This window comes from Dinoponera quadriceps, unplaced genomic scaffold (assembly GCF_001313825.1).
Source record: "Dinoponera quadriceps isolate SergipeBrazil2010 unplaced genomic scaffold, ASM131382v1 scaffold2159, whole genome shotgun sequence".
NCBI classification, from domain to species: domain Eukaryota; kingdom Metazoa; phylum Arthropoda; class Insecta; order Hymenoptera; family Formicidae; genus Dinoponera; species Dinoponera quadriceps.
The window spans coordinates 1246941-1274387 of NW_014556477.1; the positions used below are offsets into that span (position 1 = coordinate 1246941).

Sequence of the window (27447 nt, forward strand, 5' to 3'; positions counted from 1 at the left end):
ATACCGACCCTACCCCTGATCCACGACGCGTAAGCAACTAACGACGACGCTTTGGTGGATTCTTGTTTTCTTCCTTTTTTTCTGTTCGTTTATATGCCACTCGTGCTGTGTCGGTGGTTGGCATCTTTCCCGTGTCGACGATCGGCGACAATCACCAACGACGAATATATCTAAATGTATATATGTACCATACATATCATGGCTATATACATATATACTGTCTGTCTGTGTGTGTGGTGCGTGTAACTCTCTCCCCACTCTCTATATATATTTCTTTCTATATACTTATATATATATATATATATACATATATTATATACATATATACCTGTAACCGCTCTCTCTCTCTGTCATTTGTCGAAACATGGGTGTGCTAATTGTGCCTCTGTCCGTGAACTGCTCTGTTTACTCATACTACTAACCTTGCGTACTAACCTATGCTATCGATACTCTTAACTTACGGATCGCTGGTGTAATCTGTGACTGACTGTGTGTATCGCATCGATGTGTAAAAAAAAAATAACACACACACATACTCGCGACACGCGCGTACGGCCGTGCGTGGCGCCGCGTTTACGCGCGCCGTTCGCTCGTTCGCCGTCGTAATGCGGCCAACGTGTCGCCGACGCCGACGCCCGGGGATCTGCTGGCACTCTCCTGCGCCGGGGGCCGCTTCTCTATCTACTCGCCGGCTATGTGTACATAAATGTAACTCCGGACGCACCCCATTTCCCCGAGGTTGTCCCCTCGACGAGCGACCTGATCCCACCTGGACTCTCATCCGCTCTCCTTTCAACCCTTTCCCCCTTTCTCTCTCTCTCTCTCTCCCCCCTCGAGTCCCGTCCCTACCGGTTCCTCGTGCGGTATGGCAGGGTGAAATGGTGGACTGCATTGAGTACTGCGTCAATCAGACCAGCGACCACGTGGACCAGGCACGGGGCGAGCTGCTCAAAGCCGAAGAGTATCAGACCAAGTCTCGTAAGGTAAAGGAAATCAGACACCAAAACGCGCAACCGGACCGTCGCCGAGACTCGCACGAGATTCCCCGCTTTCCGGTGTCCGTCCACGGCGTGTTATGTTGCGCAAAGAACGAGGATTCCTCCGCCGAAGGGGCCCTTTGGAGGACTTCGGGTGGAAAAGGATATCTCTCGCAAGTCTCGGGTCGGTCTGGTCGATATGAACGCTGCTAGATCGCGCGATTACGCTTGCGGAAAGTTGCTCCTCTCTCTTTTTTCTGACTCTTTATTTCCTGTTTTTTTTTTTCTTTTGTTAACGGGAACGGAAGATTTATTTTTCCCTCGACTCTCCGTCGGAAACGTTAGCCTCGAGGGAGGAACGCGTTTCGCGCGGGCATCGCGAATTCTCGAGTTGCGTCGAGTAAAATAATAATTCAGTTGGAATCTCTCTTTCTCTCTCTTTCTCTCTCTCTCCCTCTCTCTCTCTCTTTTTATTCAAGAGAGAGAGAGAGAGAGGTAGAGCGCGAGAGCTCGCGCGATCTTTCCGAGTTGACTCAGAGGATTTACCAAATGCCTCTTCGAAGCACGAGCTGCGATAAGGAAGGAAGCTTTGCCCGGTGGCGTTTTCATCAAAAGACGACATCACGAATGAATGAAGCCCCGGATAGAGCAAAAAGGAATAAGTGCCTATTCAACGGGCTTCGGGATTCATTTGAAGTTTTATCAAGCGCAACGGCGTACTTCAAAACATTATCGCGGAATAACATTCTTCTCGCATTGTTATCATTTTCCCTTTCCGGCCACGTTCAACGTAGAATTTCGACCACCACCTGCATTGTGCGTCGTTTCCACTCGGATTCGCTTCAATCGGAGACTCGCTCCGGGTGTTTCGCGCCAAATAAATGTTAAGGGTAGCGAAGCTTATCGAGGCGACCTGGAAATACCTGCCCGGAGGGTGTAGATTTTCGCGGGAGAACAGACTGAAGATCCCCTCCGACTGCAAGAGACGAGGGGAGGGGAATCGGTACTGTGATTTTTTTTTCTTATTTTTCCACGGATTTTTTTTTTAACACTAAAAAAAGAATTGAGATACAGGGTTGGCTCAACGTGGACGAGAGATTCCTCGCTTACGTCGAAAGTCTGACAGAATATCAGGCACGTGCGTCATCACACTGTCGAGCGTGTTTATCCTTCCATAATTAAAAATATATTCGCACTTGACAACCGTGCTTGGCTCTTACCTATTCCAATTTCTAACATTTGGTTCTATATCACGAGACCCTAATACAATATAACCGGTTTTATTTTCCTTACCTTCTTTACGGTAAAAAGTAAATGCGGAAAGTTTTAACCGAACATATGTGAATTTTTCTAAATGAATTTTCGTAACCTCCGGACAGAAACCGAAGAAATTCGCAGAAAAATGAAAAAAAAACGTTTTTCTTTCCGAAACTTTGAAATTAAGAAATCGAGCGATTTTTCAATTTCAAAGCTACAAATCGGATCTCGGAAAAGTATCCGGATATCGCCCTCGAGATTCGCAGAGATTCTTTCTTGCTCCCGGAGCAACATCTTTCGTCTCTGGTTACCACGTGCGATCAGGCACCTCGTATCGAGTGGGATCCCTGATCCTCGTTTCTCGTGATTGACCTTTCAGTCCTGTGTGTATCTAGAACGTACCGCAATAGTCGTCGCACTCGTGCTAATGTGTCATTGTGTCACGACCGACGATCGAGTAAATGATCGTGGGCACGCGAAGTCCGTCGTGGGATCGTGGGTAAAGGAGACGGAGACGCGATCGATGTCGATAGTGTGTAGAGCATTCGACGTAGACGAATGTGCCGTGTTTTATAGACTAGCACAGGCACGATGTAATGAAGTAGAATAGCGGACCAGAACGCGTTGTTGTGGTCGGGTAGAGCGGTTTGGTGTTTGTGATTAACCGATTTGTGAACGCACCCGCATTTTAGTGGTATGAGGAATGTGCTTGATTGTCTGACAATGAATTCACCACTCCCTCCCCGAAAAAATTGTCTGTTGTAGTCTGTAACTCACTACGTAGTAACGATCGTTTTCTTTTTTTTCTCTCTCATTAACGCAACGCACGTTTCCGCACGAGCAATTCGGGCTGTGTGAGAGTTCGCAAAAAAATCTGCGCGATTGCCTCGACCGTGAAACTCTCTCTCTCTCTCTCTCGAACGTTTAAATTCGTCCTCTGTGTTTATTTTCCTTTCAGCTTATTAGATCGATTTGAATCCGCGGATTTTCCGATCGCGAATTCGCTCGCGAACACGTTTGCTCACTCATTCGCTTTCAGTCTCATTCTAATTCAATTTTTGTCACTAATCACGATTTTTTCTCCGTTTTTTTTTTCTCTGTCTCTCTCTTTCGTTCTGCTTCATTTTTATCGCCAGAGTATTCTTGCTTATATTCCTCAGTTAATCTCGAGAGAATCTCATTTCCCGAGAGATTGTTTTACAAAGGAGAAACGTTTTTAACGCACGTCGAGGCAATTTTCCTTTTTATCACCCTCTTTTCTTTCCGACGAAAATGCGTCACTTGTGCATTACAACGACACATAAAATCAGCATGAACGAACACACGCATACATCATGCGCAGCACGCCTCCCACACGCTTTTCCCATCGCATCTTTCTCCCATGAGCTTTCGAGTTTCGATTTCCTATTCACTGCACTCACATACACCCACGTAAAGTCTCTCCGATTTTTACCTCTTTCTCGTCACCGAAAATACATATTTTTCTCTTTCATGGTCTTTTTTTTCTGCCTTCCCGATTTCCCGAAGGTACGTACGTATGTTCACTCTTTCTCTCACAGGCACGCCCTGCAACAGCATACTCGACACAATTCACCCTATTTTTCTCTATTTTTCTCTCTCTTTTTCTCTGTCACTGTAATTCTTAAGCCTCGCCTCCACGCGCGGCATCCTCGTCGACGAAGCGCGCGTACGTGTCTTACACGTGGTTCCCTCTCTGTTTTCTGTCCACAGAAAATGATCTTCATCACGGTCTGCGTCGTAATATCGGTGGTTGTACTAATCTCCATAATAGTAGGGCTCCTCCCGAGATCCTCCTAACCGGCCAACGGGGGTTTTGTTGTGACGGAAGGGGCGGGTGAGGGCGGGGGCGATAGAGAGAAATGAAAATGTCGATGTCGTGGAGAAGACAGAGGGAGAACGTGTGCAACGGCATCGAGAGAAATGTCATAATAATAATAATAATAATAATAATAATAATAATAATAACAACAGCAACAACTCTACAACAACAATAATAATAATAATGAAGCGATAATAATAACGCAGAAACTTCTAGTCGCGATCAGCTCGGGGAAAAAAGACGCGCGGGCTCGGATGTGCAGTGTGATCAGAAGTTCCGTCGGGACGCACGTGGGAGTGTGGTGGCGGTTGCCTACTGAGAGCCCTGTGAAAATCCTTACTAAAACAGTCTCGCACGTGCAACTAACCCAAGGAGAGAAAAGAAAGGGATAAGAATGAATGAATGGTGTGATGCAACTAATACAACGGCTATTCCGCGTCGATCCTAATAATAGACACGTATATACACACCACATATACATGCATACACGTCTCTGTAATCTTCGAGACAATCCTCTTCCGACTAATCTACGTAACGTATCCACTAATTAACGCGATAACCCGCATTCATCCGCTCACTCGCTTCGTACGGAGTAAGTACACTTCATCATACCGCTCGACGTTCCTCCGGATCGTGTCTTGGAGTAGAGTCGTGTAACGTCACAATCAATCGCGCGAGCCTCGACCGCGATCCCCGCGGTCTCGCCGTGTATACGAGAGAGCCCTGTCTCATCAGTTTTTACCCGCGCAATCGATAACCGTGCTTGTTGTAATTAACCGCAGGGAGCTGTGAGACGCGGCCGCGACCCGCTTTCCGGAGGAAATTCGACGTCGATTAGACCGCGCTCGGTGATCATTTTATCGTACACCTCGACACGCCGCGTACCATTCGCCATCTTTCGTTTCTTTTTATTATCGCGAAGTCGCGAGATTTCCGCAGGCTTCGAGTTCCACGCGAAATTACTCGGCTAATTCTTGTCCCAACCTTTTACCCGCATTTTATTCCATTCATTTATGGTCAATTAAGCCATTGATTATGCCACGTACGCACGGGAAAAATGAGCTCTTGCGATGAAAAATTAAGCCCTGAGATAAAAATTAGCTGTCTATGTAACATAACTGAGATTTAGTTGGTTTAACTAATTTTACGTCCCTGTACCTAATTTCTAGTTCTCACTGCTAAAAATTAGGTCCGGTGACTAAATCTCAGCTAATTCCTTTCTCCCGTGAAGGTTGCCTGAGCTTTGATTCGTCATTCATCTTGAACGCTCATACGGAAGTCTCGCGATTTCGATCGAATCGCGAACCCAATGTTCTGTTTCGTTTCTTCCTTCAGTTTCTTCGCACAGTCACGGATTTGTTTTATTTTGCAGAAATTGTTCCTGATAGCGATCTGCGTCACGATATTGGTCATCATTCTGATTATTATTTTGGTAGTTAGTTTAAAATAAAATAAGCGCGCGCGCGTGCATGCGCGTTTACGCCGGAAAACGAACACACAAACATTCTCAGAGTATAAGAATTAACGGAACCGCGAAAGAAAAATCGAGGCAAGACAAGCAGGCGCGAACGAGCCGGGATTGAGACGAGAAGAGATACACCCACCTCCTTCGATCTCCTCCCGTCGAAGGACGATCAGCGAGGATCGCGACGGAGGTCAACGAATGGAGATCGCGCGCGATCTTCTCCGATCTCTCCCGGGAAGTCCCGACGAAGAAGCGAAAGAAAAGCGCGCGATTACGTAAACCGCGGGTCCTAGCTAGCTGTCGAGATATATCGCCGGTACCTCCGTGAGTGTCGCGTTACACCTATTTATTATTAATGGTTAATAAATTTTATGCAACTTTTATTTATTATTGCTTCTCGTAACACACATACATGCGTACACACGCCGTCGCTCGGCCGCGGAGTGTCGCGCGTCCGGACATCTCCGCGACAGTTATTAATTAAATATTCGAATCCGCTCGCGCGGACGCGCGTCGTAACTTCACAGCAGCCTCGAGGGAGTTCTTTCCGTTGTCCGCCGCGATATGTTGGAAAATGCGCGCGATTGTCATTCAACGCCTCTTGCCGCCGTATCGTTCATTACGGCAACAAGAGGGTGGGGATATATTTTCCCGGCGTGAGAAAGAAAGGGAGAAAGTGCCGGCCGCGATCGCTCGCTCGGCCGCGCGGTGAAACACGAGAGACCCGGCTGATGTCGCAAGTGAAATCTGCAAATCGGCGAGTCGGAAGGAGGAAGGAAGAGATTTCCCCCAATCCGAAAACGGTGTTTTCTCTTCGGCGCGCCAAACGAGTCGATGCGCCGTAGCTTTTTCTCGTATTCGCGTACACACAACACACAACCGCTCGCCCACACCACTGCCTTTTGTTATTTCGCCCCCTATTATTTTTGGCACTTCACCGTTCCTGGTTTTACCACCGCAGGGCGAAAAACGAAAAACACAGCGACCGGTTACACCGCGCTCGACGACGGCACGCGGGGGGACCGAAGACCTGCGCCCTTCGTCGAAACGAGTTTCCGGGCGGTGTTCACCGCCCACGAATCGAGCGCGAAACACGTCTCGGCGGCTATTCGAGAACGCGGGTCACGACAGCGAGAACGAATTTCGGTTCTCACACCCGTCTGTGTGTTCGTCGCACGTCGATAATCGGTCCCGCCGCCGTGTGCATCGTCGGCATTCGCGACGAAGAAAGGAGCCGGTAGCCTCCCCGGCGAATGAGCGACGTAACCGCGCGAGCTAGAGACCCTTCCGGATTCGGAGAGATCGATCGATCGCACGTGTTCGCGCGAACAGGGGCGAGCGGTCGGCCGGCCTTCTCTAGCCTAGTCAGCGCGCTTTAGTTCTCTCTCTAGGCTGACGCGAGGCTTTCGCCCTTGGCGCGACACGGACGCATCTCGCGAGGCACACACGCTCTAATGAACAAATATCGATTCGCCCGACGAGCTCTAATCGCCGTCGCAGTGCAGACCGCGCGCGCGCACTGTACGTGTAAATAAAATCGCACTTTGTATAGAGCGGATGATGATAACGAGGGGAAATGAGGAGGGCTTGCGATAATGAGGAGAAATGGGGAAGAGAAGAGTGAGAGAGAGAGAGAGAGAGAGAGAGCGAGAGAAAGAGAATAAGAATATTAATCGTTAAGAGTCAGTAGGAATTTTCTTCTCTTCGGATGTTATCCAGCGTAAAACAGCTCTTAGACAGAGGAGGACGTCGCCCGTCGTCCTCTTTTCTCCGTCACGTTTGTTGTACTTGCCGCCCCCTCGCCGAAAAAACACAAATAATAGAAAAGAATAGAAACTATAAAAGTAATAATTGTGTTCGTCGATGATGGACCACGCGCGATCAAGAAAAGAACGAAGAACAATCGAACGATGGTTGTGATCGACGCCGAGATGATCGAACGAGAACCGCCGAAACAAGAGGGGGACGGGGGGGGCGCCGATTCGCGAATTTGCGCGCCAGGTGTAAATTGGCGAAACTCTGGCGGAGTTATCAAGTTTGCCACGGGGAAACGGAAGGTGAGAGAAAGACGGGATGGAGGAAACTAGGAACGCGCCGGAGGTCGGGGCTTGCGATCACTCAGGCCTGATGGAATAAGGAGGAGGAAGCCCAAGGAGGAAAGAAAAACGGACCCGCCGACGGCGAGAGGATAACGTGCAGGTCAGTATCGCCGACATTCCCGTCTCACGCTAATCCTTGGCTCCCGCCTTTACCTGGTCCTTCCCTCCTTAAGGGAAGAAGCAGATTCTGAAACGATTTGTACGTCAGCGAGTGTTTCTGAGGACTGACTGCACCAACGCGTCGAGATTGATCGAATTGATCGATTAATCGTACTTCTCTCTTCCTGGACGAAGGAGAACTCACGCGAGTACAGTACAGTACGAGTTAGAAACTAAGGGTAGTACTATTCGATATATTCAAAGCTTCGAAACTTCGGCGTATAATTCGACGACGAAGCTCGAAGTTTCGAACTCTATTCGAAGATTCGAAATATCGGAGCTGTTGGTGGGATTAATTTTGCAGAGTGCAACAAAATGGTGTGCAATTAGAGAACAGGGTAGACCGGGACAAGTTGGGTGATCCATTATCTTTAGTTCAATTCGGAAATTTGTATTTGTCCAGTTTAAGATAAAGTGGATGAAAAAGGCACGAATAATAAAACAACGAATCTCATTAACTTTATTTTAAAATAAATGCAAGTTTCGCTATGATATGTTACTGCATATCGCAATGTAAGAAAAAATTACATTCTCTACAGGATCATTCCTGGAAACGATACACGTACTTTTCAATTCTTGAAGTTTCGAATATCCGAGTGTTCACACTTCAAAATTTCATCATAGGAATACAACGCGTTCGAAAGTTCAGAAATGCGAAGCTTCGAATATAACTTCCAGCCCCGTTAGAAACGCGCGTCCACTGCTCAATTGTCCGCTTTCAATTAGCCGAAACCGGGGTGGCGCTCGTGAGACTTCTGCCCAGGAAGGAAAACGTGAAAAGTTTCGTGAAAAGTTCCGCGTTACCATTGCCGGAAAATTTACATGATCGCTGGAATCGTCGAGTTCACGAGGAAAGTTTTCGCGTTTCCATTGCCGGGGAAAAAATTGCGCGATCGCTGCTACCCGGTATCTAATCCGGAGCGTCGGTGCAATTCAGTTCTCCGGGCAACTCGCGAGCTCGTCCGTCGAGAACGTCATCTCGATCGTGCAGACGCAATTTCCACGTTGCGCGCATGCAGACATGCAGCCGAGGCGCACTACACTGACGCGTAATTTCTTACGCAGGCCCCGTCGCGACGTCGCGCGTCGCCTGCCACCCCCGGTGTGCCGGCAACAAGCAAGATCCGATTTCTTTCAGGTTCCCACTCGGCACGGTAGCTCGATTATAATAAGTAAATGTTTGTAATGTAGCGTAATCGTTGCGGACAGAGGCGTCGCGATGTAGAGCGGTACAGATAGAGCGGGTAGTCGAGTTTGACGGACAGGGAACAGAAGGGCGGTAGAGGGTGAGAGTGACGGAGAGTAAGAGTGTGATAGAGAGAGAGAGAGAGAGAAAGAGAGGAGGAGGAGAGATGTAGATGAATTAGATAGAGATAGGTAGACGAGAGAGGATAGAGTTTAGGGGAGAGCGTTGCGAGAGCGAGAGGTATATATGTATATAGAGAGGAATGAAAGAAACGGGAGAGGGAGAACGCTTTGTAATCGATTGTATTAAACACTTTTACCGGTCTGTTAATGCCGAGTGCAGAAGAAGATCATGATCATGATTTGCCTCACCATACTGGGCATCGTCGTCGCCACCACCATCGGTGGATACTTCGGACTGTGAACGCCAAAACCAGGTACGTGTGCGAGCGTAAAAGCTCACGTTTCACATCTAATCGGGTTACCTGCCGGCGAAAGCGCGCGTCCACGGGTTCTGATAAGAGTACGTCGCGCACCGGAGCGATCGCTTCGTTAACTCGTTGCGGTCTAACGAGTCCCGCCGCGATTGCAATCCGCTCGTCACCGGGTGAAATAACGCGGTAGTATCATGTGTGTGTGTGTGTGTCTTTCTCAAGTGCCACCGGAAGAGGGTCGAAGGGCCGAAATTTCCACTGAAAACGCGTGTCTCGCGCGCATAATCGTCGTTAGCGTAATAACGCCGAGGGTGTAAAACGTGCGAACGTGAACGAGGTCGCGCGTATTCGCGAGTGATAACGCCGAGGGTGGATTGTTACCGCCGAGAATCCTCCCCGGCATTTGCATCGCATTCGCATGTTGAATTCCTAGGGCGTTCCGAATTCGAAAGTGTTCCGTCGAACGGACCATTCGTCGAATCGATATTTCGTCAAACGGGTAATCCTCCGCCAAGCGGACTCTTAGCGGCTGCAATTATAATAGTATCAGCGGTAATGATGAACGAATCGAGGAGAATCCGGAAAATGCGCTCGCACGTTAACTCCCGGTGCGCCATTTTATATATGGTAATGGCATGATAAAACGAGTTTTATCCCATCGGAAGAAAAGCGTAAGTTTTCTCTTCATCCTCTTGCGAGAGCTCTAATGAAGAATACAATTATAAAATACGAATTAGTCGGAACCGTTCCAAAAAGGATGGATCCTGCTGGCGCACCGAGAGTTAAACGATAAAATAATCACGAGGATCTTGTTTTTTTTTTTATCCTCTCGAGGGGTATTTATTCGAAATTCCCGTTCACTCGATCGGACGGAATGTCCCCACGTCGACGAACGGCCCGTCGGTTCTGCCACTGCACGCACTCGGACGATCTTTCTTTGTTCAGAGAAGTCCAAAGACATCAGTATCGTGTACCTAATTCCAAACCGCCGGCAGTATCAGCATTCACTCATATCGCCCCGATACGTGAAGCTGATCGCCGTACAGACGAGAGGATATCACTGTCGAAGATGCCACCGGCGCGCTTTTACCATAACACCCCCGTCATCGCTAGAGCCTGCAGTCTATCACGCGCGCTTCCCAGCTCGACGCGAGAGAAACTTGCGAGAGGAGGAATCGGCATCATCGTCGTCGTCATCGTTGACGTCGTCACCGACGTCGTCCTCGTCGTCGTCTTCAACTTCGTCGTCTTCGTCGTCGTCGTCGTTATGTTCGCGCCATCCTCGTGGAAAGTCTCCTCCGGTATCTAGGCTAGCGTTAGTTGCGTTCGGCTCGACGTATAAGTAGAGGGGAAAGGAAGAGGGAGAGAAAAACAAGAACAAGCATCCCCCTCGTTCTTTTGTAATTAACCGCAGCTCGATCGCGGCAATTATCTCCCCGATAGATCCGCCTTCGTTAGCCAGTCCCAGCCTCGATCCTCCTCCCGCTCTCTCTTGCCACTCACCCCTCCCTCCTCCCACGTCAACGCGAAGCTTAAACCGTAAGCTCTCTTTGTGCGTGCGTCCTCTCGTCGCTTCTTCTCTCTCCTTTCTCTTCCCACCCCGTCCGCACCTCCTGTGGTTCACGCGGCGAAAACTAGGCAAAACAACGGGGACGACGTGTGCGAGGAGAATCTCGCGAGCGGGACGAGCTGGGAAAACGAGAAAACGTCTTCGCGCGGAACGCGGCTAAAACTGTCAGTCGGAGATCGAGCAACGTCTCCGATCGGCGCATCGGACGCAACGCGTCGTCCTATCGACAGGACGGCCATCGACACGAGGACACTGCCGGTGTTTCCCCCATCAACCTCTCCCCCGTCACCTCATCCTCCCTCTCCTTCAGCCCCGCGTGCCCGTGCGAATGTCACCAAGGACGCGTCGTGCACCATCGTCGAATGAGCTCGACGAGACGCGTGTCTCGCCGGAGAAACCGCGACGGTCCGCGATACGCGCCCCCTCCCGGGCTGGTGTTACCCATCACCCTCTCCGCCCCCTCGAACCCCCCCCCCATGAGCCGCACGAGCCTGATGACCCAATGGTGCTTTTCTGTGTAACGCGAAGGCGATCAGGAGAGCAGCGGGCCTGCGTTTACCACAGCAGCCGCCTTCTTGCCGAAAGTAACGACGCGCACCACGGTGCCGTCGCTCGAGCCGGGTTTCTTTGACTGTGATTTGCACACCGAGCTTGCTTCGGACGAGTCGCGCTTCCCAGTCACATTCTGAAAATCCGCGCTGAAAGTCCGCGCCGAGCCCGAGTCGCGCGCGATCTCGCTCCGGTCGTCTTGTTTGATACATGTACACGCGCGAGAGAGAGAGAGAGAGAGAGAGGTTAGACGCGAAAGATTAAACGCTAAATCCGAACACGCTGAATTCGCGACACATACGTACACACCCACACGTGCACCCGCACGCATACTACACGTATACACACACACACGCGCGCGCGCGAAACGTCAGATCCGTAATCCGCGCTGGAGCAACAGGAGACGCGAGCGCGCGACACATCGCTGAATTAACAATACTAATTAGCACTAGCGCTCGCGGTAATTGTAATAAGCGAGATTTCCACTTTGGCACACGCGCGGAGAACGTCCCGTGAACACTCTTTCGTAAAAAAAATTCGAGGAAAGTCTAGGTAACTTAGCGGGTAGACCGTTGGCGTGTGTGAACGCCGCAGGCCCGTTCTTTTCGGCTGAAGGTTGCCGGCTCGCACTTTTTGTCACTCGCGAGAAACAAGTGTGTAAATCTGGCGATGAAAAGAAGAGGAACGAAGCAGTTCCGGTGCGGCGCTGATTCAGCTGTAAAAAGGACAGGTCTCGCGCGTTACTTGAGACGGGAATCAATGCGCCGATCGGGCAACACCCCCCCCGCTGATCCAACCGCTCTGCGAGTCCACTTCGTGGCGCGCTGAGATCTCCCAGCGGTTTACCCTTCGGCTATACATATCACGCGACCTCGAGAGTAACGTTTTCGACACACACCTCCAAATACACCTCTCTGTATCCGGACGTTCGTGACGGAATCTCGGCTGGATGAGAGGGAGAGAGAGAGAGAGAGGGAGAGGGAGGTTTTCCTTCGACGGAGTTTCGAAGTCGCCGGTTGACTAATTAATACTGATTAATGCCGGGCCGTGAGACTGTAAATTTCTCGGGGTGGGATCTCGCTGGGAACGAGCGGAATTTCATTCGAAGGACCTCAGAGGGAGGACGTCTCGATCACGGCCGTGCAGCATTGTGGCTGTTCTCGTGGCTCGTGAAGTGACTTTCTTTCTCTCTCTCTCTTTCTCTCTCTCTCTCTCTCTCTCTCTCTCTCTTTCCGCGGAAAAGCGGCGAAAAAGCACTCGATACTCTTGTACAGTTAGATCGGAGGTCCTAGCTTTGTGTAATATTAATTGATATCGATCACGCAGGCTTATACATTACGACTAGATTTTCCACCGTTATCCGCAGCCTATTTATCACCTAATAAGGACGAGGAATTGCTGAGCGGATTTAGTCAAATAATGCCGTGTCGGTGTAACCGAGTTCTCGGAGTTACTTGATTAATTTACGACGCGATAAAGGCATCGACGTCAGAGCGATGCGACTTTTATAACGGGTACTTTGATTAGCGAAAAGTGTTACACACATGAACACACCCACACATACACACATACACCATATTCACACACACGGACATGTATACACATACACACACATACGCTCTGTATCTCGTTCGTTGTGTGATCATCGTAGCTCACTCGGAGAAGGTGTTACGACCAATAGGTGTTCAGTGAAAGGAACAATCAATTCTTCCGATATTTCTATTTAGCTGTAATTAGCAGAATTAATTGCGATATAGCGAGGTGTAGACAAAGAAGCAATCGTGTCTCCGCGCAGACACGGCCAGAATCTTCTTCCGCGTTGTTCGCGTCGCGCGCGCGACATTTTTGGAATGTGACCGAGAGAGGCGATGAGACGAATGTTCAACAAGCACGTCACAAATTTAGAGTATAGATTTAATTGTACGTACGATATACGCGCGGTGTTACGCAATTAGGTTCTCGTATCTTGCTTTTCGTGCGTTTTTCCATATTCTCTTCACGCGAGATGCTTTCACCGGGAGGTCGATAGGTTTTAACGTCTTCAATTTCGTGTTGCACAAAACGCCATTAGGTATTGGGTATGACTAACAATAACGGAACCTCAACCGCGATTTTCGCCTTGGACGACAGTTGTTCTGCGTCTTCTGTAATCTCGACGAACCCTCATAAAGAGCCGAAGTAGCGATCCTTACGTTGTGCCTCTTCGAAGCGTTTTCGCCCCACAGGTATGACAATTTTCCAGTACTTCGCTCGTTTCTTTGCCGTTTGATCGGGCCCCTGTATTATTTGCGAATTCGTGACCGAAATTATCCTGTTGCGATCTCACTTTTCCGTTACTTTCGTCACTTTTCTCTCCAGTTTAGCGCGTGAATCCGAAAGCCGTTGTTGTTGTCGCGTCCATCTAAGTAACTTCGAATCGCCCTTTGGTGCTTCTGTCGCGAATTTCTACCAAATTTCTTTTCCTTTTCAATCCGCCATTAACACGAGGGTTCTCGAAAATCTCGAGTATGCGAAAGGTGCACCACCTTCGAAACGGTTAACCCCAACAACGTGAACAAAGGAAAAGAGGGCATGATAAAAAGAGCAACATAGTACGAGAGAAAGCGTGAAAGTGAGGGAGAAAATGCGAATGCGTGTGAGTGTGTGTGCGTCTGTGCGTGAGAAACAGAAAAACAGCTATTAAAAGCTGCAGCAATAATATAAATATATATATAGGTGTTACGAAAAAAAAAAAATAATTAAAGGTAATCCCATTGGCGGCGAGCAAGAATGAGATAAATGTGAATGACATTGTATGTACACGGGCATGTATACATATACATATTTAAAAAAATATGTATGTATACACATATATATATATACATGCATATATATGTATATATACATATAGGTAGATAGGTAGGTGGCATGTGGTCGAGGAGAGAATAATAATATTAATAACGACAATTATTATATCGGCAGCGCCTATATTGCTCCTCGACAGATTGAATAACCTGTATCGGGACAGAGTGCTGGCGGCGTTATATAATGTTAATGTTTTGTTGAGTATATATATATTATATTATTACGAACGTTGAGGTGCATACACATTCAGAAAATTATGGGTTAATGTTTAAGAAAGGAGAGAAGTAAGAGGCGAGGAGAGAAAGAGAAAGAGAGAGAGAGAAAGAGAGGGAGACAGACAAATGATACAACGGCGAACGATTACGATTTACGCATCACACCGCAGCGTGCGTTGCTGTAATGATTAATATTAAAATAATAATAATAATAACGATGACTAAAAGTATATATATATACATATATATATGCATATACATATACATATTAAGAGATCACCTTGCATTGTACAGAAAGCATAATAATTGTTAGTTTAGGTAGAACGAACATTACGATCTACTAATCTGATTATCCAATACAACTAAGATGGTTAAGATTTTGAACGCGTAATCTCCCCCTCTGTCACACACGAGTTACGAGTCGACGGTCGTCGAGATAGGGTATTATCCTCTGATTATATCCTGTTCTTATTACATCCGACTAATTAACGGATTTTTGTTGAGGAGAACGGTTTGCGCTTGTCGATAAGCATCGCGTTACCCGCGTTACTCGGCCGATGAAAAATGAAACGGACGAAAGGGGGAGAAAGAGCGGAGAAACTCTCTCGGCTATTCCCGGAGAAGACGGGGGATCTCATTCAGAGCCGCGACACGCACGTCGCATCTCCGTTCTCCCCCTCTCACCGTTTTTCATTCGCACTTTGATCGCAGATCTCGCCGATCGCACCGCGTGTAAAGGCCCGCGCGTTCGCCTTACTTTTATCCCGGACGACGCGCTACAACCGTCGATTTCCGCGCGCCGAACCCGCGGCGCACGAAGATGATCCGAAAACGCGAGCGCTCCCACGCGGAGATCCTCGACCGGCGCGGACCGCCATCCGCAACTGAACGCAATCGCGAATCTCGCCACTTAGCTTCTCGTAGCGGACTCTTCGTGGTAGGAATTGAGAAAAACCAGGTGTCGTCAATTTCTTATCACTAGATAACGAGAGAAAGGGAGGGAGAGAGAGAGAGAGAGAATGAATGAGTGAGAAAAAGGGAGGGAGAGAGAGAAATTGTAGACGAGTAATATTATAGTTTATTCGGTGCGCAGCAGCCTGTCGACCGTAAGTTAAACGAATCTGGCCTAAGATGTAGGGAACGTCGCGTCTCCTCGTTAACTACCGATCGATCGTTCGGTCGACCGGTCGATCTGTCCATCCGCCCGCGTCGTCGTTCGACGGGCGCGGCTGGACGTCCGGATGCGTCTCGGTCGTCTCTCTACCAATTGCTTCTGGATGTCTTTACGTCGCTTTCGAGCTCGCACGTTTCACTCTCCGGGTCTTTAGCTCTGTTTTTTTCTCCTTAGCGCGCTCACGATTTCGTCGTCGCATCGTCGCCACTTGTCATAAGACGCAAGGAAGCACATACATACATACACACACATATATACATAAATACACACAATGCCGGGCGGTTAAGAGACAAACGGTGAACTGCACATTCGGTCGCTCTGTCGCTCGTTAGGATCGCGTAACGGAGACATCGTCGGGTTTCAATACGCTCGTATTTTACGCGAAAGCGTCTCGTGTTTCCCTCGCGAGTGTCTCTAACTCTTAGGTAGCTAATTGCGGAAGCTGACCCGTCTTCCTTGAAAATCCGTGTTCTCCTCGGCTCGAGCGCGCGCTGCTCTTTTTTCCAAAGCGACCCGTCAGCAAACGGTGCTTACCGAAGAAAGAGGGGGGGAAAAATGCGAGGGAAAAGCGCGGCGATCGCGTCGAGCGACGAGAACTATAAACAGAAACATAATAAAGTGAATGAAACAAAGGCCGAACACACAATATTCCTGTGTTCTCGATATATCGTATATTTATGCGCCGCGATTAGCCGGAATATATCTCGCGGGAGTTCGAATAACGAGGCGGGGTGAGAAGGAGAGAAATAAAAAAAGAAGAAGGAGGGACATCGTTAATCACTAAATTGAATACGCTATTCCATTGCATTTGTACGTAGAGTAGGATAGAAAGATCGCGCTACGGATCGATCTGCATAGGGATCTCTTCGGACACGCGATCCGGTTTTCGGATATGTATAAATAAGTTATAAAGATACACGCGAATGTGAAGAAGGGAGGAAATGGAAGCATGCGATGGAGAGAGAGAGAGAGGGATAAAGAGATAGAGAAACATGCGCGATCACGTGCGCAAACCGCGTGGATCGGTGTAATGTCGGTGCAATTATTAATACGAGAGGCTACTCCAATAACCTTATGAGTGTCAATTCCACTTTTAAGTGTAAATCGTAATTTCGTGAGAGTTTTAAGAGAAAAGAATTAGTAGGAGAAAGGGAGGGAGAGAGGAAGGTAGGAAGGGATATGATGTGGCGTTAAACGACGAAAGGTGAGGAGAGAGAAATCTCAAGTGGTTTAACATAAAGAAAAAAAAAATAAGGATCGCGAATCCCGCCGACGCGCGACAAAGTGAGATTACTGATTAACTTAATTTACCGAAAAAATCGAGGAGTATATATAGGGAAGAAAAAAACCATTAGAGGAGAGAAGGGCGAGAGAGGGAGAGAAAGGGAGAGAGTGAGTGCGAGTGTGCGTCTGTTTGCATGCGAGAGAAAAATCGAGAAAGATGCGTTAAGCTGAAAAGAGAAAAAAAAAATCGAAAAAAAAAAGAGAAACTAAACCGTAGCACGTGCAAAACGTAACAGAGATAATGGATACTTTTTATCGTAGGTATTTCATAGGTGAGATTCATAAAAATAATAATAATGATAATAATTATTAAAAAAAAAAGAGATACCGCATTTAACGAATACGAGAGAGTACTTACTGAGGGAAAACTCCAAAAAAAAAAAAAGAATAATAAGAACATTCAACGGCGTTTTTCTCTGCCTATGCGTATTATTATCCGGCGTCTCGCGCCCACTTCTGCGTGTTGTCGTCGTCATCATCGTCGCCGTCGTCGTCGTCATGCGAGCGCTGTGTGCAATCCTCCGCGCGCGCGTGCGAGAAACTCGAATAATTGCCGGAGAGAGCCGGAAGACAAAACCGGAGAATAGCCGAGTGGTAAAACGGAGAGAGAGAAAAACAGCAGACGCGATGATTAACCAGGCATCCTTGCGTTCTTGTCTCTAACACGATTAACTACTATTACTATTACTATTACTACTACTACTACTACAACTATTACTATTATTATTATCATCATTGACACTGTACAAAGTTGGCAATAATCTTAAGAGGTCCCCCTTGAACACCCTCTCGTGTAATCGTTCGTTCGCTCGCTCGGGGACGAGCGAGGCGCAACGACTTCACCTCGTCGGCCCCGAACGAGCATCCCCTTTCGGTCCTGTAGCCAAGATAGCCCTACGAGTCGGAGTGAACGAGGCCGACGACACCCTAGGACAACGCGAACGTCCAGGAAACATGCGAGATAGACGTCTCGGAGACGTTCGATCCGCGAGTGACATGAACACCGCGCTCCCAGTTTCGTCTCACCGGGCGATATTGTCCAGCGAAAACGCGGAATAAAAACGGATAAACGGTGAATAGTGCAGCGGTAATTAAAGAGGAAACAATGAAGCGTGATGATCACGCCACGGAGAAGGATATGAATTAAATTAATTCGAGGCGGTCGTTGATCCCGTTGCGCAGCTCGACGGTTTCGCGCGATGTCCCGATTTCGCTGAACAACCACGCGTCGGGCTCTTCTCATGAGCAGCTTCGTCCAGCTTCATTTCGGTCCGACCTGGTGGAACGTTCGAATGTACATTTGAAATTACGCAGACGTTAATTATACACCTGCCACTTAGATTCGCAGAAAAATCTTTTTCCCGACTCGCGCGATGTCACTCGCGGACGCCCGCGATCTTCGTGCTCTCGACGCAGAAGGAACACACGTCGATTAACTTTGACTGTAATTTAAGTAATCGTCTGTCTGTTTCTCGCGCTGGGAACTAAAAATTAGAAGGGAACGAGGAATCGATTAAATTACGCTCAAAGTTAAACGGCGTTGGTGAGAGAGAGAGAGAGAGAGAGGCCGTGGACTCTCGCGTTGCTCGGGTGTGGTGACGATTAATTCTGCAAGTAGAGATAATATGTGATCAAGTGAATGTGCCCTTTCGTCGTGTAATCAAGCACAAAAGAAAAAAAAACCATCCCTCTCTATGAGCGTAGCAATAGGCCTCAAGTCAAGCGTCCGGCGGAGACGTCTCGGCTGCCTTCGAGGACGTCCCGTTTGCAGCGGCGATCTCGACTCGCTGGCTATGAGCGGGTAAAAGGAGGAAACTCGTCCTCTCCGTAGCTCTCGCGGAGTGCGATTTTCCCGACGCGAACAGCCCTCGGCCCGATCGGGACGAGCTTCCGCGTCGTTCCGGCTGCTCCCAGTACGGCCAGCGGGAGGAGATTTATCGCGAGACGTCGTCGTCGAACGCAGCCGGGGCTGTGCCGGCTCGCGTCACGAAGAGTGACAACGAGGAGAGGGAGAGTAAGGGAGAAGAGAAAACGCGTTTTCATCACGACCAACGAGACTCGGGGGCGGCGGCTCGCACCAGGAAGAGCAATCTCCGGCCTCGAGGTCGCGGCTCCAGAGCGGCGCGCTCTCAAACGATGCGAAAGCCCAAGAAAGAGAGAGAGAGAGAGAGAGAGAGAGAGAGAGTACTCGAAAAATGTGTAATATAGAAAAAAAAAATTCCTAAAGAGAAACATACTTTCGTGGGAAATTGACGCGGCGTGCGAAAGCGGTATGTGTAGCGCGGAGCGCACGACGATCCGAAGAGAATTGGTGTTCTATTCGAGGAATATCGGACATCCGCCGTGTCCAGACGTTTGATAAGTTATCTCACGACGTCTCGCGGACGTGTCGGTGTGCCGCTCGATATATATGTATCTCATTGCCGTGAAAGTCCCGATTCTTAGGCGGGAAACGACCTCCTGCTCCTTCCGGCGCGAACCGCAGGCATCCGCTCGTATCGCACTCAAGAAACATTGACGATGTAAGAATAACGATTCTCGAGACACCCATCCGCTCATCCGCGAAAACAACAAAGGAGAAAACACGAGAAAGAGCGAGAGAGAGAGAGAGAGAGAGAAGCCAAGCGCGCGTTCACTGTACAATTATATTCTTTTACGTTAACGACTTACGATTGAGTAGTCAGGTAGCATATTTTGCATTACCGATAACAAACAGTATAGCGTCACTTGTCTTAATCCTTAATTTTATATATCATTGGAGATAAGTATCCGCAAGAATAAAGATTATAATCAGCACTGCAGTGAAGTTACTATACATCTGTAGATAAGCGGTCCGCAAGGAGAATTTCAAAAAACCGACACGATGTTCAATGTATTTAATGATCTTCTCGAAGGGTGAAGAATATATGAAAATATATAGGAAAAAAAAACAAAAGGAAGGAGAAGTCGCCGGAGTTCTTGAATCCTCTCCCAACCTCCTCCGATCCTTCCTCATAGCGGACGCGGGAGTCGCGATCGGTTAAGAATGATAAGATCACTCGCTCTTGCACTCTCACGAATGATTTATTGTTGTACTCGATATTTTGCGAAAGACCACATATTATCGTAACACGCTACCGGTAGGGAACCGAGTCCACTCACGTTTACCGAAGTAGTTTTTTACAATTTATGTATAAATAATTGCTATGCTAATTAAACGTAACGTACAATCAACAAGAAGTGGCCGACGACTACATGTAATTCACAAAGAAATATATACACACATACACACGCAAATATAAACACAAATGCCTGAGGTGTAAATTTCGGAGAAATCGCGCCGTTAATCGCGCGCGTACGCCTAATATATCCCCGGGCAGAGGACCGAGTCCGTTGGATCTGTGACTACCTCGGACGGCCTCAGCAGCGCGTCTTTGAACTGGCCGTCCTCCGGAGTCTGCTCCGGGCCACGAAGAGCTCTCTCCCGTATAAACTTCATCACCACCGCGGGATTCACGTAAGACATAGTCAGCTTGCACCCCCAAGACAGAAGCGCCAAAGGCTGGAACAGCGAAGCGATTACCGTTATGTCCAAACTTGTGCGGGAATTAGCGCGAGATGAATTCCGAGATTCACACACACACACAGTACTCACATAGTCCTCGTCCAGATCGCTGCACGGCGTGATAACGTGCCGCCAAAGGCACCGGCCGACGAGCTCCCTCAGACGTTTTACCTCCAGCCGATTCGCGCACGGATGGTACAACATAACGATCGCTCCATGCTGTTAACAGTGGAATAATCAATACGGACGGTAGCTGAAACTTGCGTTTCCGATAAAACAGCGCGCGACCCGGTCTTACCTCGAGACTGTGCAGCCATCTCTGTTTGGGCAGGTACATGTATTCTCCGTAAACCGGCCATAAAGGCCTGTGGGGACCGCTGCGCAAGCCGCATATTAATATTATTAGAAACTACTCGTGACTGATGAGCAATTAGAAGGTATTATCTCTATTATATTCGTATACTTACTAAAGAGGCACATCATCATCGTACTCGATCGTTTCGTTCATACATCTGTGGGCGGCCTGCAAGGACACTTCGATCAAAATCCCTGCATGACGGATATGAAACGGTAGTGGTGTGAAATTGACGATAACAATGTGGACACTTTTACCTTGTATGCCTTTGGAATGTACTCGCAATAGATGCGTGGTCTCTTCTTACTCGGTATGATGTGATGACCGTAACAAGTTTGCGTTGACACGGAATGATCCCAATCAACGGTCAAGTTAGTCTGAAATCATGCTGCTGTTAAAACACAGTCCGCTTTTTAAATGAAGATAGCTCATTTAATTTCGTATCCTTTCAGCAATGAATTTGTGTGGAAAGCGACGATACCAACCATTGCGTCGTCACAGTCTGATGACGTGTGGCCCATGTCATGATGATTTTCCATCATGGATTTATGAGTTGCCTGTTCACTGTGTGGGTACACTTTGGGTGATGGTGTTGGATCGCCTAATCTGTCAGGCATCCAACGTCCAGTCCAATTCTCTGGGTCATCCTCAATGTCCCTGCGGTTCCCCCTGTCTGTATTGTCTTCCAAATACGTCCGGTATAGGTCGAATAGATTTAGTTTTCTACTCTCATCCTCTGTGTTATGTTGCATATCATTGTAATCATTGTAATCCCCTGCGATAAAAGTAACGAAATGATGGAGTTGTCATGATATGGAAACAAAGTTGTCGCAGAAAAGCGGAAAGCGAAGGTGGACAATTAACCGGTATAATATTTCAAGAAAAGTCGTATGCACAATCAGCGTTCGGATTTGCTCGAACAATTAATTCATCTTGCAGAAGCACTCAGAAATTTACAAGATGATGGTCACATGCGTATGTTTGTCATCCGTTATACGGATTCGAGGTTAGGAACGCTAAAGCGGAAGGGCGCGGTGAAATGACGGAAAATATCTTTACCGTGAAACGCGTATTTGGTCAGTCGCGTGTCCACGAAGCTCGCCGTCACGAAGACGCAGATCAGCAAACCGAGGACCAGCCGGGTCATCGTATTTTGGCCGCGAACGTGGGCAGGGAGAGACGTCAAACGTGACAAACGCAGCGAGTGGATCAGCTGACGTTTGCCATGCGCGCGTAGCTGTCCCTCTCGATCGATAACTCTCGATAACGCGCGAGAGTTCCCGGACTCGGGGGAGAAAATTTCAAACTGCGCCACTAAGAAGGAAATAACGAGCGATTAATGTGACACTCGATTAAAATACAAGAGGAGGCAACGAACAAATTTATTATTAATCGAGCCCGGCGTATTATTATTATTATTAACACCGGTATAAATTCACGCTTTTCCGCCGTGTAATTCAGCCGTCGCGTTAAAACGACCTTTCTTTGCGCGCACACGGTAAAATTGCGAGCTTCATTTCGAGGGATGATGAAAAATTTGCAATTACATGAAGAAAAACAGCAGTCGACGGGTGATATTCGAGTGAGCGCCCGTTTCAACAGCCCGGTTTCTCCTTTTTCCACCTTTTCCGTCGCTCCTTCCGGAACACCGTCGCGGGCAACGTCGCTTCGTCTCTCGTCATTAGCGCGGCGTGTATTGTAATTTCATTAATTACCTCGGCGGCGGCCGTGAGCGCCGTTTGATAGTCGCATCGACCCGCTTTCTGACTGTCCGCTATTTCCGGAAAGGCCGGCGGAAGCGCCGCGGTTCGTTTAATTGTGTTTGCAGTCTAATTAAACGCCAGGGCCAGAGATTCCTTCCGAAATTTATGCGCCTCATTTCATTTCTCCTCGCGGTCTCCTTTCGGTGCGCGTACTTTGCTTTAATTTTGTTATCGAATTACCACACACGGAGATATATGTAATATCGAGTTTGTTCGTTAATGAGTTCGACCGACTAATACAACGGGCGGTTTGAGCGCTTTCCCAGGGAGAGCCCTTCGCGATTCCCTCCTCCGAGAGGTATTGATCGAAGTAACAATATTAGTTAAACGTATACGGAAACATTCTCCGCCGACAAATTAAATACCGGTCAATTTAGGTCCGAGTTGATTTTCATTCCACTGCTTCGAGCTGTTTCATTCTCGTGCGAGAGGACGGGGAATATTGATGATTCGCGTGAATTCATATGATCGTACGTGAAAGGATACAGGGCGGGTTCGGGGAAACGGTATTAGCGCTGTTTAACGCTAAAGGCTGTTCGCGCAGCTAGAGGATAGTGCTAACGCAATCAAAACGTCACCAGTGGTAGAGCGCGTTACGTCATAACTGCGCGCTACAAACGCTGCTCCTTCCGAGCTGGTGCATAGAGAAAAAAAGTTCCTTTAAATTTATCATTAGAGCTCGCTTTCACGCTATTGGCCCCACGAACAGCATTAGTAGTGTTTGCGATTATAGCGCCGATAATAATGTCTCCCCAAAAGCACCCATATGCGCTGAAATATTTGTATGTGTTTAAATATTTTTGCGCTTTCACGCGGCGAGAAATAGCGCAAAATCTCCAGCCGGGTCAGGTCAAGGAAAGATCAAGTCGCTGGATATTTCAGAGGCAATTTTAATCTCAATATGCGCTCGCCATGCGGCTGAGGTCGCGCACTTCACTCCGACGGGTATTAAAAAGCGTGCGTAAATATTTTTTCACGCTGCCTGGACTCGCAGTCGACGCGAAAATTGCGAGCTGAAGTTACGCGGCGAGACCGTGGGCGTGTGTGGGGGGAATCGCTTAGGTATTCACAGCCGAGGGCCGAAATTGGACGGGAAAACATCCGTTAATGTAGCCGAGAACGTTATACGAGCTGTCCGAGCTGATAACGCGTCACCGGCGCGCCTATAAATCTAATCGTTTGGTGTTAATCGCCGGAACTGCGTAATGGCGTCATCGCGCGAACGAACGGACATCGCACAACAAGCGTACGAGACCTCATTTACGAAATTCGTACGACCGTGAGGGAAAATGCGGCGCGACACCCACGGTAACGCAGTTGTCATTTAACTGCAGTTGAAATCGCGCGGAAGGACCTTGGCAGTCGTGCAGAAGCGCGCGACGACGGCGACTTCTACGCGCGCGATGACGACCGGAGGATTGGAAAAAATTATTCTTTACGTTTGTCTCACGACATTGACCTTGCAAGATTGCGTACTACCCGAAGAAGGTCCGAACAAAGAGGTCGCGAAACGTTCGGTTTTAATATATTAAGATTTATGAAAATTAATTTGGCTAAGAATAGTCTTACGTTTTAAGGTGATGATAAAATTACTTATGAAATTGGACAAACACTTGTCTTTCACGGGAACAATCGTATTGTTTCATTGGCTACGAAGCGTCTAAAGATAAACTTAAAACGGTCTTAAATATAATATCTGACTAGAATACCGGCCTATAAAACATTTTCCAGTTAAGTATTGAATTATTTTAAACATTACCGGTATAATGTATATATATGTTTTCTTTCTTTAATAATATGTATAATTTATGCTTGATATATTAAAGGGCCAATTTCCCCTTAAATGGATGGATGAATAAATCAATAAGAAGTGAGAGAAACTACAAGACGGAATACCGTCGGGAACCCCGACGTGAATTATACGGAAGGCCGTGTGTAGAACGAGGCCTTGGCCGAAATTTCGCCAATTTTCCGAGAGTGTTCGTAAGTGAATGGCCGATGCCGGGGATACAGGAGGGGAGTAAAAATTCAATTGGTCCCCGTAGAGACATGTATCCAGGCGTGATACGAGAGGAGGCGCCGAAAGAAAGCGGCTCGGATGAAGGCGAAAGAAAAAACACAGGTCGGTCGAGCGATAGCGCTCGTGGGATGAAGTTACTAAAGTCGGTGCTTAACCCAAAGCACTTCCGATGTGCCACACAGGAGCTATTATACGAACGGGGCGGGGAGTGGATGAGGACCTTCTTCTTCTTCTTCTTGCAACCTGAGCATCGAGAAGGTTGGTGAACCCGTCGGATAATCAAGTCCGTATTCGAGGTAGACGACGTCATTCCGGATGATTCTCAGAGAACGACGCCGTTCGTTATAAAGTGGGCGACTTCTCGGAGGATCGCCGGATTTAACAATATCGAAAAACAAAAAAAGAGAGAGATAGAGAGAGAAAAGAAAATAGGCGGCCGAGTGCATAAAAATAATTCGACAAGCCGTCGACGCAGATCAAATTGAGGAATTCGCCAATTAAGGTCAGACCGAAATCATTTCTAAACATCTGTGTATAAAGCGACGTAATAAAATATTACCGGAATTACCGTTTACCGACGGTCTTTAGCAACTGCGGGGATTACCCCCCTTCTCGATGTGCAATCTTATCGGGGAGTGTTCCGGCAAAGTGCTTTTTATCGAAAAATTAAAGAGGAAAATCTATAGAGCAGTGAAAGTACATTGAACAGGAAAAATAGGGGCGGAAAAAGGCGAGAGGGGGGGGGAGCAAGAAAGCGAAAGGAAGGAGAGGAACTTCGCGCTTTTCGCCGAAATTCTGTTAATTGGCCAGCGACGAATAGAGCGTGGTTTGTTAATAATAATCCGCATCGGCGCGATCCATCGGTCCGTGATGCGCGTCAACGTGAGCTGTTATCGGGTCGGATACAGCGTACAGATAGTGGAAGCGAAGTACGGCTAAGCCCGCCGGCAACACGCCCACCTGGAAGGTAAATGAAAGATCAGCCGGAGCGCAAACAGTGGCTCGAGTGGCTATATCCGCGCTCGAGGGCCGGAATGTCAGCCGAAGTGATGATACCGTGCGTGTGCACGCGCAAAAAAAGAGGGTCGGAAAAAACAACAGGGGTGGTCAACCGTGGCACGTGATCACTTCGAAACTCCAAATATAGAGAAAGAGAAAGGGAGAGAGAGAGAGAGAGAGAAAGAGAGTTAAAGAGAACCACGAGTGTCAGAAATACAAGTCCCGGAGAAAGCTCGAGTTCCTCCGGGGATATTCCGCGCTCGATCGGAGGAGGAAAGGCAGAGGGAGATCCCCGTTTGCGTTTGTAGTCGTGCAATGTCGTAAATGATATCCGAGGTCCTTCGTATCTTGTTCTTATTGTATTGGGTTGTGTATTAAGTAATTTCGGATTTTTCAATATGAAGGCTGTCTCTTTGAAACGATTGCATTCAGATAGACATATAGATGCACTGTCAGCATCGTGACTAGCGTAAGTACGTTAACACGTGTCCTCAAGAATTTTGTCAGAGTATAAAAGAAGATCATCTGGTGCTGTGAACATTACTTACTTCGCCCGGAAGAGAACCGGAAGAGAACCCAATTAATCCGGAATTATTATAGCAATAAGGAGTCAATATTTTGATTGGAATTATAGCGTAATAAATGAGTATTTCTTAAAACAAGTATATTTTAAACACGATGTGCTGTTGCAATGGTATCACAAAGCATACATTTGCGTACTATGTTCAACGTTTCTCTCTAGCTGCGGTATTTTCATGTCGTAATTTTACGAAACAATGCATGAGCCATTCTGATCTACAATCTTCTGCTATCCGTAGCATGTATAATTGTTTCGTTATACCTGAAAAATCCGAAATCACTGATTGCAAAATCCGATATTCCCGGGATCACCGGGATATGGAACCCTTTCTGTTTGTCCTGGAAAATGAGCGGAAACGGTTCTCTTCGCATTCGGCTTCCCATTTACGGCAATTCACATTTAATCGCTCCACTCCAATTAGTTCGCTCCTCGGGTTGCAAATGACAGCGACGTGATTCTGCGCAGCTTCCGCAGGCTGCAAGCTATTCTCAAGCGACGTTATACCCGTCGACGTTATTGTTCGTCGACCTTTACATCTTGGTGAAGTCACCACGCGTCTGTCGGATACAGAAACGCGACCATGTTGACGAACGTCGCACGCACTGCGTGAAAATTCGTCCACGCGGATTTACGGCCATCCACGCGAGCCGGACGGCTTTCCGCTAACATTTCCAACGTATTTTCCAGCCATTGAGGGATTTGGCTACTTGGTTTCCGTGGAAATTCGTAAAAAAAAAAAAAGAGAATGCAACGTAAAAATCATATTATTTTCACGACGGTTTCACTAATTAAACCTCATTTAGTCCTTTGTGCGATTTTATTTTCGCAATCGATCGTTTCATTTTTACTTATCGACGAGAAAAAAGAGAATGAGTTTACTCTCCCTCAAACTGGTCGTTTAGCGCGATCTTGAATAGAACTCGGGTCTGCCTGAGGAGGTCGTGCGTGTATGAGTAAACGTTCGTAAAAAAAGGACGATTTACGCGGCTGCTGCCTGTTCACCCTCTTATTTCGGGAACGCTTGTTCTTCTCCAGGTCCTTTTATATACGTATATGCGCGATCCCGTGGTCTCAAAGACTCTTACAGAGTAAAGATGCATGCGTGACGCCCAACGACGAACGATGACGTGCGGC

General features: G+C 47.8%; 2 protein-coding genes across 10 annotated transcripts in view; one reads left to right on the forward strand and one right to left on the reverse strand.

The window, feature by feature from the left end:
• LOC106747528 (syntaxin-1A) overlaps positions 1-17834 on the forward strand; it is an 84323-nt gene extending 66489 nt beyond the window's left edge. For 4 of the 9 annotated variants that reach the window (XM_014625127.1, XM_014625125.1, XM_014625128.1 and 1 more), the window contains one exon: positions 3966-4077. In XM_014625127.1, the coding sequence (XP_014480613.1) occupies positions 3966-4052 (87 nt within the window). In that variant the 3' untranslated portion in view covers positions 4053-4077. Of the gene's footprint in view, positions 1-872; positions 984-3965; positions 4078-5446; positions 5923-9325; positions 9420-10361 lie in introns of those variants that run through there. The other 5 variants (XM_014625132.1, XM_014625134.1, XM_014625130.1 and 2 more) reach the window with 4 other exon arrangements.
• A 2260-nt stretch (positions 17835-20094) lies between these two features.
• LOC106747527 lies at positions 20095-22181 on the reverse strand. The gene is made up of 7 exons (XM_014625124.1): positions 22011-22181; positions 21437-21726; positions 21209-21328; positions 21064-21119; positions 20895-20973; positions 20687-20815; positions 20095-20593 (listed from the first exon to the last, which is right to left on the reverse strand). The coding sequence occupies exons 1-7, from the start codon at positions 22096-22098 to the stop codon at positions 20393-20395; spliced, it is 963 nt and encodes a 320-aa protein (XP_014480610.1). The 5' UTR covers positions 22099-22181; the 3' UTR covers positions 20095-20392.
• Between the last annotated feature and the right edge of the window lie 5266 nt (positions 22182-27447).

Coding starts and splice junctions, on each gene's coding strand:
- LOC106747527 (XM_014625124.1), bottom strand. CDS start 22,098: ATGACCCGGCTGGTCCTCGGTTTGCTGATCTGCGTCTTCGTGACGGCG. Junction 21,120..21,208: donor ACATTCCAAAGGCATACAAG/GTAAAAGTGTCC, acceptor GTGTCCTTGCAG/GCCGCCCACAGATGTATGAA. Junction 20,594..20,686: donor GCGATCTGGACGAGGACTAT/GTGAGTACTGTG, acceptor TCGCTGTTCCAG/CCTTTGGCGCTTCTGTCTTG.